General features: G+C 35.2%; 1 protein-coding gene across 2 annotated transcripts in view; it reads left to right on the top strand.

The window, feature by feature from the left end:
- The window catches only part of PDE4B (phosphodiesterase 4B), a 237968-nt gene that overhangs the window by 215463 nt on the left and 8907 nt on the right, over positions 1 to 13598 (top strand). For both annotated transcript variants that reach the window (XM_032219089.1, XM_032219090.1), the window contains 7 exons: positions 7984 to 8077; positions 9053 to 9231; positions 10001 to 10099; positions 10247 to 10411; positions 11886 to 11985; positions 12527 to 12681; positions 12786 to 12908. In XM_032219089.1, the coding sequence (XP_032074980.1) occupies positions 7984 to 8077; positions 9053 to 9231; positions 10001 to 10099; positions 10247 to 10411; positions 11886 to 11985; positions 12527 to 12681; positions 12786 to 12908 (915 nt within the window). The remainder of the gene's footprint in view (positions 1 to 7983; positions 8078 to 9052; positions 9232 to 10000; positions 10100 to 10246; positions 10412 to 11885; positions 11986 to 12526; positions 12682 to 12785; positions 12909 to 13598) is intronic.

The following is a 13598-nucleotide window of genomic DNA, read 5'->3' as shown; positions in this document are numbered from 1 at the left end:
GTAATTTCATGACGTTAGAAGGATGAAAAGGACTTTGAAACTAGCCCACAGTTGTAATTTTACACTTTCTATAAGGAGATTTCAAATATGATTTCAATTGTCATTAGGATTTTGCTATTTGATTTTTTTTTACATCCAGTACTTTTCCCTATACTAATCAACCACACCAAGTAGATTGTGAATCTTTCTCTTTCATTCATAAATTCCTCAATTAATTTGGCAGATATCTTTGCCCCTGAGAATGTTCAGATATAACAGAAGCAACCAAGTTTAATTTCTTCAAAAAGAACCCAAAACCATCTGGGAATTGAATTATAGGGGATATTATATACTCTATATAATCCAGGCAAGGAATATAGAATTCTAGAAATGCTTCCAAACAACAGATACTATTTTAAGACTATGAAGAAAAGAAGTCTTTCCTTTTATTTGGAGAATCATATTGGATGCCTTTTTTTTTTACTGAACCAATTATTTCTCACACATCTGTATAAATGAGCAAGAGAGGGGATAGGCATGATATAAATTCTATCACTTATATACCAACATGCAATGTGCAACAGAAGTATAGAAAGGCAAAGTTTTTGATGTTTAATGTACATTGCATCATTTTGGCATCACTGTGTCAGTAAATAATGCCTACAGTGGATAAGAATATATTATATATTGCTTGGAATCTTTTAAAATCATATCACACAACTGTTTATCTATAATCTATTTCAGTTTACTGTATTTACTCATTATCAAAGTGTCAGTTTGAAACATAAAAATATGTATCAGTTCTTTCCTATAAAATTAGCTTCCCCAAATGGCTGCTTCCCTGTACCTTTAATCAGTCCTAGCAAATCACTGACTCTCCTGGCTGATTTAATGAAAGTTGCAGTCTATCATGTGCGGATAGCTTCTAGAAGGCAAAATCATCAACAAGACTGCAAAAATGAAAAATGAAAGTTTACCTACCATTAATGTAAATCTAAAATAGTAACAACCAAAGATGTGACAGTAAAAAATTGTCACAATGTTTTTAAAACAACAACCAAAGCAAGGCCTCCATCACACTTAATCCCTATTACAATAGGCAGATCAATTTGCTGAATGACTCAATGCTAGGAAAACCTAATTAGGTCACCATTATTTTATAGTAGTTCCAAAATATGCATTATATTAGTTTCAAAACATGTATAACAGGAAACTGACACAATTAGAATCTGTTTTTCATACTTCAACCATTGTTTAAAGGTTTTAGAATAATTGTCTAATCAGGTGTGAAACATGATGTGTAATCTTGCAATACATCATATGTGCAGCATTGTTGATTAAAATATATAATGTAATTTGATTTTTAATGAAGAATAAATATCATTCAAACCTGCATATTCTTTCAAATACATGGTGCTGCATTTATATGAGTCAATGCAAACTACTGTTGGAAGAAATGTCCTTCTGGGTTCAGCTCCAAGTGGGGAAAAAGACACTGGAGGCATGGAGGCTGCTTAAAAGGATGGTTTAATGTTTTAATGGTGGACAGGACCGCAGAGCTGGAGGTCCTGGGAAAAAAGGTGATCACATGCTTCCAGGTGTTGGGCGAAGAAGAAGAAGGGTCAAGGGAGGGGCTTGCAGGGCTTTTTATAATCTGTTCAGCCCCACCTATCTGTTTCCTGCTCCTGTGCAAGAAATGTATTCTGATTGGTTGTCAGACTCAAATGGGGTCATGCAGGGCAACTTTCTAGGCTGAGTTTTGACTCAGGTTAGAGGTTTGGTTGAGTTCTCAGATGCCATGTGGTCAATTGGGTAAAAGGCTTATACTAGCATGCCTTGATTCCATACCCCTGGAGCTGAAGGGGAAAACTCTTATTATGTAAAGGGATTGGCTTGGCCTTCTTAATGGCCCATTTACGAAAGGGGGGGAGGCAGAAAATTGCAGGGAGAGTCACTTTGTCGTTTTGAAACATGTTTCTTCCTTTTCACATCCAGAGAAACATAATATTCTGCCTTTTCAATATTTCCTCGGATATTTCATTTTTCTGGGAGAGGGCTGGGTGATAACTTCCTACAATACTCAATCCAAAATATTTATTTTCTTTGCTTTATTACCAATTTTACAATTTTACACTTCAGAGCATTGATGGCTTTATGTGATAAAAAGACATTGTTCAATGTATAGGCATTTATCAGAATTATCACCTGATAATTAAAAATAGGTAGCTGTCAATTGTTTTTTTCCTATTCCATAGAACTATATAACGACAGTGAAATATGGTCCTTTCTTGAAAAAAATCACTGGAAACAGAATTAATTTATTTAAAATGTTTCTATACTACTTCCCATTAAATAAAGTTTAAATAATTAGTTTTTTAAATTCAATTATTGATATAAATAGGCAATAAGCATGGTATAAAACGTACAAAATAATAAATTAATATATAATACCAGGGAAGTTACTAATGCATTCCCAAGCAAGAAAGAATAAAATGAAATTCTATTTGCTTGCTTTACAAAAATATAACTAAAGCAATGCCAGACATTTATCACTGAACTGAGCCTTTCACAAGGAGGCAGCTACTATACTCAGCAGACTCCTGTGAATCTGCTTGAGCAGGTCCCTGGTCCCCCCTTTAGATTCTCTTAAAATAGGGCAGGAATATAGTGGAAGTTGTTCTTTCAAATACTATGGCACAAGCTGAAAACATTTGCCTACATTTTGAAAACAGTGGAACCTTGTGTTCAATTAAGCACTTGTCTGAATTCAATGAAATCCCTAAGCTGTTTTCATTTGGATTGGTTTTCCTTTGAATTGCTACATCCTGAAGGAACCTGTTATTGTCAGGCTCAGTGTCAAGATAAGAATCTTTACTGCATACTAAAACCACTAAAACAGTTAAATGTTCTCTGTCAGCCTGAAGGTGCAGTTCCCAGCTTTATATGCACTATGGTTTAATTCCAGACCTTATTACTCCCACCTACATTGTTTAATCGTCTTTTCGGGTTGCAGATCTTGACTGTAAAGCTATATATGGATATAATTTGCATCTCTACGCTAACAAATTCAGGATCTCAACTCTCACTATAATGAGTAGGGCAAATCAATTACTTGGAACATTCATGCTGTTTTCATAGAAAACTTTGTGCCAGTTATTATTACCTAGGTCAGGGGTGTCAAACGATGTATTGCAACTTTTCTCCCCTTCGCTCTAAACAGGGCATAGGCAGCGAATGACACATCTGGCCCACGGGCCACAGGTTTAACAGCCCTGATCTAGGTAGGTAGCCAGCCTCACAAAAACATGAATAAAAGGAATTCTCCATTATCAAGTCTTAACCTAAGAGACAATCTCTTCTTAATAATGTCAGTCACCTTTTCAGATTTTTAACATTTATATCTCAGGGATTTATTTTATGATTACACATATGAAACTATATATATTAAGCTGAATTTTTGCTCCATATTTCTGGGATACTTTAAGTTTGTCTACAGTCCTTTAATGTGAGCCTTAAATGAGATTCAGCTGCTGAAAGTTATCCTCCCACGTGCTCACACAGCTAAGATTTCTGACTTTTACATTGAGCATCATTTACACCTTTTCCTGTCTATATTTTATGACCCTTTCAGCAGTAAACCTCCCTGAGCTAGAGGAGAGTGACGCAGATCACAAGTTACCTTTGTTCATGTGACTGCTTCTGTAGAATCTTCTTTGAAGCAGAAATTCAAATAGGCAATTCCAAAGGTTCCTATTCAGCTTATCTATCCTTGTAAGCAGCTGTCCATTTAGCACTTAACTTGCCAGAGGTAATATTTTATAAGCATATTGCAGTTTATATTTCAAAGCCTCACAGTTATATGTAGCTGTTATTAAATACAATGACTGTGCTGGCATTTTAGCATTTCAAATTTTGGTTGTGGGTGTACTTAAAATTCAAAGCATTCCATATTCAATATTTAAGACACAAATAAAAATAACAGAAACATTATTAACATAGTACACTATTAACATAAGGTAGCCATGGTAGCCATGTTTGCTGCTTCAGAGAGGTGTTTTAACAGAAAGCATGGGTCACAGCAGAATTAATAGGAATAATAACCCAAGGGCACCAAACATGGATGTTCTTCTAAATCACATCCTGACACTTTTTTTTTGACAAATCATAGATAAGCTGGATGTTCTAAGATTTTTTTATTCATTCATATTGAGGTCACCTAACTCCCAAAATTTTACATCATTATCAATATATCAATAATTCCTACTAGCAAAGCAGTTTTGGCATTGAGATATTTATTGGCTTGATTTTCTAACTATTGAAGAATATGTAATTAGTCTACCATATAATATCTTTATATGCCAAAGTAAAATGAGATAAGTATTAAATGCAGGGTGCTGAAGAGTTTGTTCTGATCAGATGGCTACAATCACTTGTATCTGCAGTCTCTGTCTGATGGATATTTCTGAGATCAAAATACTTCTTAGTTTTTGATCAGTTGTTTACAGAACATCCATAAAAACTAAAACCAGTATTAAATTTGACAGACTCCTATATAGTTCTGTGACTAAGATGAAGCATCACCGACTTTTATGTGTTATGATTCATTGGAACATTGTTTCTAGTGGTTAGGAAGAAGCAAACTTCCAAATAATTTGATAATGAGCGATCATACTTATTTACAATGTAGGGTGTTTTTGGTCAGGCTTCTGCAAAATAATACAATTTTAGATTGAGTTACTAATTATGAATACTCTCATACCACATTGATTTTAAAAACCCTAGTCAAGCATCCTAGGTACTTTTTTCAAATTTTAGAAACCAACATTTAGCAAATTAAAATAGGATATTCTCACTTTATATTAGGCAATTTGGGTATAATTTGCATGCTATTCATATAACTCATGAAAATACATTGACTTCTGAATGTACTGGTTTCTTACTGGTTTTGAAGACAAGGAGCTGGTTGTTTTCCACATTAACAGTGGCTAAAACATCTGTACCTTATTTTTTTAAAATTTTTGATGGTAAACACTAATTTTAAAAAGGGGAAGAATCTTTGCAGCGTTTCTTTTAATAATCTGTTCTGCCTTCTCTCTGTCATGGGTTGGATAACAGGAAACCCTTAAAATGAAAAAGGCAATAAAGATATTAGGGTTGCCAAAAGTCCTTGCTTCAAAAGTCATTCTCATTCCAGACTATAAAAGCTGCAGGAAATTGAGTACCACATTTACAAAATGGTTAGAATCCTTTCAGCCCTTCATTTTTTCATAACTTTGTTAGTTATCCAAAGCTGGCATTTTCATGGCACAGAGAGGAATAATGTAAAAATAAGCAGGGATGAGGCCAGGCTTATTCCACATAGGCAGCAGGCATACAGTTGCTATCACACTGTTGGCTGCCCTATCACTTGATCTCCCTGAGGTATTCATTCCATTGATTTCTGAAAGGGGAAAGGCATGCTGTTGGGCAAGGCAATGATGCAAGAAAGGGGGCTCATCTGTGGCTATGGTTAAAAAAGGCTAGCCTAAGAGCAATTAAGGTTGCAGCTGAATAAGAAGACATATACACATTCAGGAGGCAAGATAAGTTAATATCAGGGCTCTCTGAGATTAATGCATTCATTAAACTGTTCTGAGCTCCTAAATTAGGGTGCTGTGTGTATTATTAAGATTTTAAAAGAGCCCTGGTGGCAGAGTGGTTAGAATCCAGTATTGCAGGCTATTTCTGCTGGCTGCCTGCAACCTGGCAGTTCGAATCTCATCAGGCTCAAGGTTGACTCAGCCTTCCATCCTTCCGAGATCGGTAAAATGAAGACTCAAGATTCTTGTGGGCAATATGTTGACTCTGGAAACCGCTTAGAGAGGCCTGTAAAACTATGAAATGGTACACGAGTCTCAGTGCTATTGCTGTTATTAAGATTTTAACTGGCTTTCCAGTTAAGGAGATGATTTCCTCAAAGCAGCTTTTATAGATCCCGTTCGGATCTGCTAATCAGCTAATTAGTCCTTCTCCCTCACCCTTCCTCTCTTTTTTTAACCATAAGAAACTTTATGTCGGGCTACCTCTTTTTGGCTGGGCTCTTTAAGGCTGCGAAATTAGCTTCTAATTGGTTTCCACCGCTTGCGGGTTTTTTTCAGCAGAGCCGTCATCGCTGCAAGACGGGGACCGGGAGGGAAGCCTTCCAGTAAGAGAGGCAGGCGGTCACGTGGTCCTGTTGCCATGGCGTTCTCTTGACCCGATGAATGGGAGCGCTTAACAAGGGACAGGCGGCGGCCGGCAGGGGGATCATCACGTTATAAAACAACTCTGGCTGCTAATTAGGAAAAGAAGCATTTGTGCCCCCACTTGTATTCATAGGAATGTCCTGATGGCTGAAGGTGGAAAGGGAAAGAGAGTAATTGGCGTACGTTTTCATTGGCGATCATGATTTCATCTTGGATTATCTCCCATTTAGTGGTAACGCACCTTGCTTGACGCTTGGCACACACAGGACACACGAAAAATACTCCCCACTTTGGAAAAAGTCAGGAATCTCAAGTTGCATTGTTTAGACTGCAGTCTTTAACAGACGTAAGGGAAGCAATGTTTTAATGAAGGTTGGAAGGCTTGCTTCTCCGAACGGATGTTAGCAAGATAATACGAAAATAATCTCCGATTTCGAGCTGCATGAATAACATGATGCAGGAATGAACATGATTTGGTACTGCCCGTTCGTACGTTGGTTAATGTCTCGAGATGCATTCTCCATGATTTAAAAAAAAAACCCTAAGAAAATATGAAGGACACTAATAATAGGGTAGAAAACATATACAATGTGGATGGATTATAATGCAATCATAAAAGCCCTGGTGGTGAGAGGAACACTGATTGCTCTCTTCCTTTTTTGTTGTGTGCACATACACAGGGAATTCCTCTGTTTTATCTTTAGATGAGTCTGTTGCTAAAGACAGCAATTTCTGTGAAAAGCTATTACTCGTCCTATTTTTCTCTCTCTGTGTTCAACTGCACAATTCTTTCTGGATGGGGATACCCCTTCAACCTGCCAAACATCAAAGTGCTTTAAGATAACTTGCTGCAAACATTTGGATTAGATCTTCTGGTTCCTTCATGCAGCCAGTCATATCATTTGTGTGCGTGCGTGTGCGTGTGTGCGTGCAATTTCCAACACCACAGTCTTCCTGCTAGGCTGGAGAGCAATGCTCGCTGATGTGTAGTCATGGGTAGCCAGGATTGCTGGAATTTTAGACTCACTGACAAAGGCTCCAGGCTGTTCTTGCTATTGAGAGATTCCTCCTTCTGATCTGCAAATTCTGCATAGGAGATTTCTTGTTTTGCTGTGCAAAATCTTCCCAAAATGCCTGAGGCAAACTATTTGTTATCTGTATCTTGGGGATACATCAAGGTGGGTTTAAATAATAAAAAAGAAATAGTGAAGTTGTTCCATATACGTCAGATTTAAGTATACTTTGTGTTGCTATATATCATAAACAGAAAAACAGGTTTATCACTAATCAGTAATAAACTCATACTGGATTAAAATCAACTGTAAAATGTTAATAGGATGGCATGCAAACTGACAGCATTGTTTAATGATAAATAGGAATGTATATATACTATATATGCATGATATTGTATTAATGATCCTGTCAGAAATATCTGCAAGTTGAAATTGCCTTTATATTATAAATAGAAAAATGACAGACTTACAACAGGTCTTTAAAGGACACCTAAAAGTATGAAATCAAAAACTGCTATAAAATCTAAATAGTTTTCCAACGTTATGTAAAATTGTAATTACCGGTTTTTTAAATGACATTTTTAAATCTTAAACTTATGTAACAGTGAATGATTGCATACAATTAGAAAATATTTTTTATTTGTTGTAATGTATTTCTGACTGTCTTGTTTAGTTATGTGGTATATGTTCTAATTAATATGGATTGTAATGCATTGTATCAGTAAGCAGACTCTTAACCTGAATTTTTATGTTCTAATTACCAACAGTTCAAGAGAATGTTAAACCGGGAGCTGACACATCTTTCAGAAATGAGCCGATCAGGGAATCAAGTCTCTGAATATATTTCTAATACTTTCCTAGGTATGTTAGTTAACATTGGATCGGTTCCTTGTAAAAACTTTTTGAGCAAACCATCACACCAAGCCAACCTCAACATTTCAGTATCTTTAAGGAAACAATCTCTGTGATAGTGAAAGGATATCTTTTCAGAGAAGGAGATTGCGGAAACAGGAAGTTATCTAGGAAACTATAAAATTAAGAGGGCAAAATGTGGTAGAACAAATTCTTTCATAACCTTTCTTCATTTGCATGCTCTCCAGCTGAGAGTAATTCACCTCTCTGACTTTCAAGAATTCTCAGCTCTGGCCCTGGAGGCTAAGGAACGCTGGGAATTGAAATCCTCTCTAAAAGAGTACAAAACTAGGGAAAGTTCTCCAATGTCAGCATTACAGATGTGCATATCATAACCACGTGTCCATAAGCTTGGGCGGTAACGTGCAGAATTAATCATAACGTAACATTAGTGCAGGCAAACATTTAATTTGTTAAATTTATACAGCTGCCTATCTCACTTCCATGATTCTGTGTGGCCTACGGTATTAATAATATTATTGTTAATAACAATAATATTTACAAGTAGAGAAATATTGACAGAGATTGTTACTTAGCAACCATTAATGCTTTCCAGAATTCTGGAAGGAGTAGAGAAGTGCTTGCTTGGCAAAAGAGTCTTTTCTCAAGAAATTTTACTCTAGATGGATCATTTTGGGTTAGTCATGGTCTCTCAGCTTATCTTACCTCACATATTTATTATTGGTCAAAATAAGTGGAGGGAACAGTCAGTGTTCTGCTGAGTTTCTGAATAAAAAGCAGATATAAATTAATTAAAAAATAACGAAGGAATGAATGCATTTTTCAGTCTGTGTCTGACAATTTGAAAACAATTCTGAAATTCTATATCTGCCCATTTTCAAATAATAGTACAAAATAATATATTTGTATCTAACCCAATGTGTTTAATAAATATTAGAATTTTTTATCCTTTTTTTAATACAGACAAGCAGAATGATGTGGAGATTCCTTCTCCTACACAGAAGGAAAGAGAGAAAAAGAAGAAACAACAGGTTATGACACAGATCAGTGGTGTAAAAAAATTAATGCACAGTTCAAGCTTGAATAACACTAGTATTTCAAGATTTGGTGTGAAAACAGAAAAGGAAGATCATTTAGCTAAGGTCAGTGTGATTCATAATATTTGTATTTTTTAATGAAGACTGCAAATACATACAGTGTGTAAACTAGATATATTAGTCATACTCCACAAATCCTTTTTACTTTTCCATCTGTTTTGAGGAGACTGCTTTTCAAGACAGAAATGTAATAGTAACTTCCTCCATGGAATATGTTGCTAATTACTGAAAATAAAACTGTTGAAATTAATTTAGCTAAAGGGAATAGTTTAATCTGCCCCTCCTCCCCACCCCAATGATCTTGGCAATATTTTGCTGTGTTATGATGGGGAAAATTTTACTCAGAAGTTTAGATACAGCTTTGGAAAAATAACAATGCAAGTGACTTAGGATAAGTACATTCTTAAGAAGAAACTTCTAATCCTAAAGTATTAGAAACTATTGGTAAGAGGAAAAAAATATATTGATACAATTACCTGGAAGACTTCAAATTAATTTCTGAATTATCCCAGCCCTGAAACTGATATAGATCAACTCCCAATTAAACAGTTTCAATGGGAGGGATAAAGAAAAATGGGAGATAGGAAATGTCACACTTTCAGAAACTAGTTAATGTAATAAATTATTTCTCCTTCCATATGTCATATATTTGGGATAACTAATTCTAACTGTAGTTAGATTTGTATCCTTAGGATTTAAGGAAAAGGTGATTTGATATCTCTATATAAATGCAATTATAATCTACATATGACCCTATTCTCCTTGTGATGACATTATGCATTCATTATTTTATATATATATATATTTTCTTTAGGAGCTTGAAGATCTGAATAAATGGGGATTGAATATATTTAATGTTGCAAGATACTCACACAGTAGACCTCTCACTTGCATTATGTATGCAATTTTCCAGGTTAGTAATTGTGATGTTGTTGTGGTTGTTGTTATTTTCATCTTCCAATTGCTATATCTTTAATCTAATTTAATCTTTTCTTAGTAATAAAGATTTTGGGTTTTTAATCATACTTCGACTACTTGTAATTTCTATTACTCTGTACAGGAAAGAGATCTACTGAAGACATTCAAAATCTCATCAGACACCTTTATAGCTTACACAATGACTTTGGAAGACCACTACCATACAGATGTAGCTTACCATAATAGTCTCCATGCAGCTGATGTTGCCCAGTCTACTCATGTTCTTCTGTCCACACCAGCTTTGGATGTGAGTTGCTTTCCCCTCCCTACCCCTGACACCCTGACAAACAATGCTTCCAAAATAATTTGCTTGCACTTGGTAATTTGCCATGGCCTCATGCTTTAATTAATAGGCCAAATATAAAAATAAGTAAAATTTCATGCACCATTCATTTGCTTTGATACTTCTGGCACAACACAACTGTTTCTGCAAGTTCCTTCACACAAGGCATTTGCATCAATTAACCAATTTCCAATCTGTTACATAAAGAAAATAGGTGAGTTTATAGAATTTCACAGTGTAATCTGCAGTGGTGGGTTTCAAAAATTGTTCGAACCTACTCTGTGGGTGTGGCCTCCTTTGTGGGAGTGGCTTGCCACCCATGTGACCGGATGGGAGTGGCTTGCCGCGCATATAACCGGATATGAAGATGCCGACGACACTTGTCAGAACCACCTTAAATTACCTCACACACAGCACTGGCATGCATAAGATTATGATGTAAACTTGTTTTTTAAAAGGCATCTTTGGTTTGCGTTAAAACAACTTCAACACACGCAATGTTCTGATTGCACCACAAATGCAGTAGTCATCCTTACCTTTCACAGAGGCACTGAGTTTTATAAATATGAGCATGATAGTGTAGAATAATCATATCCAAGGACCAGTGGTGGGTTTCAAAAATTTTTGGAACCTCTTCTGTAGATGTGGCCTGCTTTCCGGGTCCACTGGTGGGACTTCTTCTAACCGTTTCGGTAGATTTGACGAACCGGTTCTACCGAATAGGTGCGAACTGGTAGGAACCCACCTCTGGTAATCTGTCATCTTGATATAAATCCATGGATTGCTTGAAGTGAACAGTACAGTATAGACTGTCCCATAATATTTTAGAAGATTACAAAGCATGCGATGAGAAGTAGACATCCATTTGTCAAATCTTCTGTTGTACCCCATTTAATGTTTCTTTGTTTATTCTCAGCAATCACACCCTTCTGCAAGCTCACCTCATTCCCAAATGAATGGAATCTTATACTCCTTAATATGCCTTTATGTCATCTCACTAATATAATAGCTAAATTTTCACTAAGGCATATTGTTTAGTTCACATTTATTTATTTCAAGTTTATTGCTAGGAATATAAATGTAGGGTTACATTTTTGAGATAAGATTGTATTACTACAGTAGCCTCCTATGCAATATTCTGCATTTTTTTATATTTTAAAAAATTGCTTGAACGTGAGTTTCAAAACATATGTATTTACTTTTTTACTGTTGTCGAGGATGTATTGGAATTACTGCATCCCCACAAAAAAACATATCAAAACACAGATTCATAGCCAAATTAATTGGCAGTAGCTAATAATTTCTTGAAAAAAGATTTCAGTTCTTTATGTAGTTTTAATTGTACAATTTTTTTTCTATGGAGGTTGTTAATAAGTTAATAGATACGATGAGCTATATTTATAATTGAAGCCTATGTTTTAATCTTTTCTGTTTCTAGGCTGTATTCACTGATTTAGAAATTTTGGCAGCAATTTTTGCAGCAGCAATTCACGATGTAGATCACCCTGGTGTCTCCAATCAGTTCCTCATTAACACAAGTGAGTTCTGTGTTCATTTAATATGCACACACATACACATACAATGGGCATGATTAATTCTCATGAACTCTCTTATTAAGAATAAAGAAAATCTAGAATACTCATTAAAAAATGAAGTTGAGAATATCAGAGTTGACTTATCAATAGAGGTCACATCTGCACATTACAAAGGTTTTCCAATTTCCATGCTACTTAATAATAGTGCACAGAAACAATCATAACTAACCAAGCACATAATCAGTAAAATTATGCTAAACTTACACACTGGGAGTTTATCTAAAGCGACGTGAGAGTATCCTAATGGATTAATAAACCTGTGGCCTTTTATTTTGGCTACCATTGAATTATTTTTAACATTCTTTAAGAATTTTAAAGAATTTTTTAAATTCTTTCATTAATTTTATTTACAATCTCTTTTAAAAATAAATTATTTCAAACATAATGAAGGATATTGTAGCTATAAAAGCCATTGCTTATATATAAAAATCACATATAGTACTTAAAGGAGTCCTTTTAAATACATGACAACTCTCTTATTTAGATTCTGAACTTGCTTTAATGTACAATGATGAGTCCGTCTTGGAAAACCACCATCTTGCGGTTGGTTTTAAGCTTCTACAAGAAGAGCATTGTGACATCTTCCACAATCTGACCAAGAAACAACGTCAAAGTCTCAGGAAAATGGTGATTGACATGGTAAGAATGTGATTCTGTATAACATTCAAGCTGTTTGTTAAAACAGAAAATGATGCTTTGCTCCCAAAAATAAAAACTAAAACAATCTTTCTCCTTTCACGTAGGTCTTGGCAACGGATATGTCCAAGCACATGTCGCTTCTGGCAGATTTAAAGACGATGGTAGAAACTAAAAAAGTTACTAGTTCTGGAGTCCTCCTACTTGATAACTACACTGATAGAATACAGGTCTGTTTGGGAAGCTTTCTTGCTGTCATAACCTCTCATTCAACCCTATGAACTTCCCATGTGATACATTCTTGCTCTAGTCTTTCTGTAGCACATGTATATTTCTTTTAAGGAAGGCCACTTTTAACATAGCAGTGAATAAGGCAGGGTTTGAAGAAAGGAAAGAGGATTGGAAAAAAAACAGTTTGGAATTTTAGAGGGTATCATCTGGATACTTCTGAGGCTCTCCCAATATAAATGTCTGCCTATGTTGGTACTATTGTTAGGGATGGGACTGAACCGATAAGCACTTTTGTGTATTGTAAATAATATAATCACACAAATTATTCCTCAAGTTAATTATTTAATAGTCTGCGGTGGCTTGAATTCTTCTTTCTTCCAAACTATTTGGAGGAAAACAAGATCTTAAAGCATAAGTAATACCATTTATAATTTACAGTTCCCTTGGATTAATAGTGTAGTAAATGTTGTGCAATTTACACATGTTTCTTACATGTCATGGATTAAGTATTTAGCCCAGGCATGGGAAAATATTAATAAGGATATTTTACTTAAAAATAGGGAATTCAGTTAAATATTTTCTCTACTTATTTGCCTATTTAATGGTGATAGACATAGGAACATTTACCTCATTATTCTCCTGTATTGAATTTCTCTATATTTTTGGAATAAGATGCATAATAAGATGTC

Source organism: Thamnophis elegans, chromosome 5 (assembly GCF_009769535.1).
Source record: "Thamnophis elegans isolate rThaEle1 chromosome 5, rThaEle1.pri, whole genome shotgun sequence".
NCBI lineage: Eukaryota > Metazoa > Chordata > Lepidosauria > Squamata > Colubridae > Thamnophis > Thamnophis elegans.
Note: the sequence above shows the minus strand (reverse complement) of the source record. Positions and strands in the feature narration are given on the sequence as shown.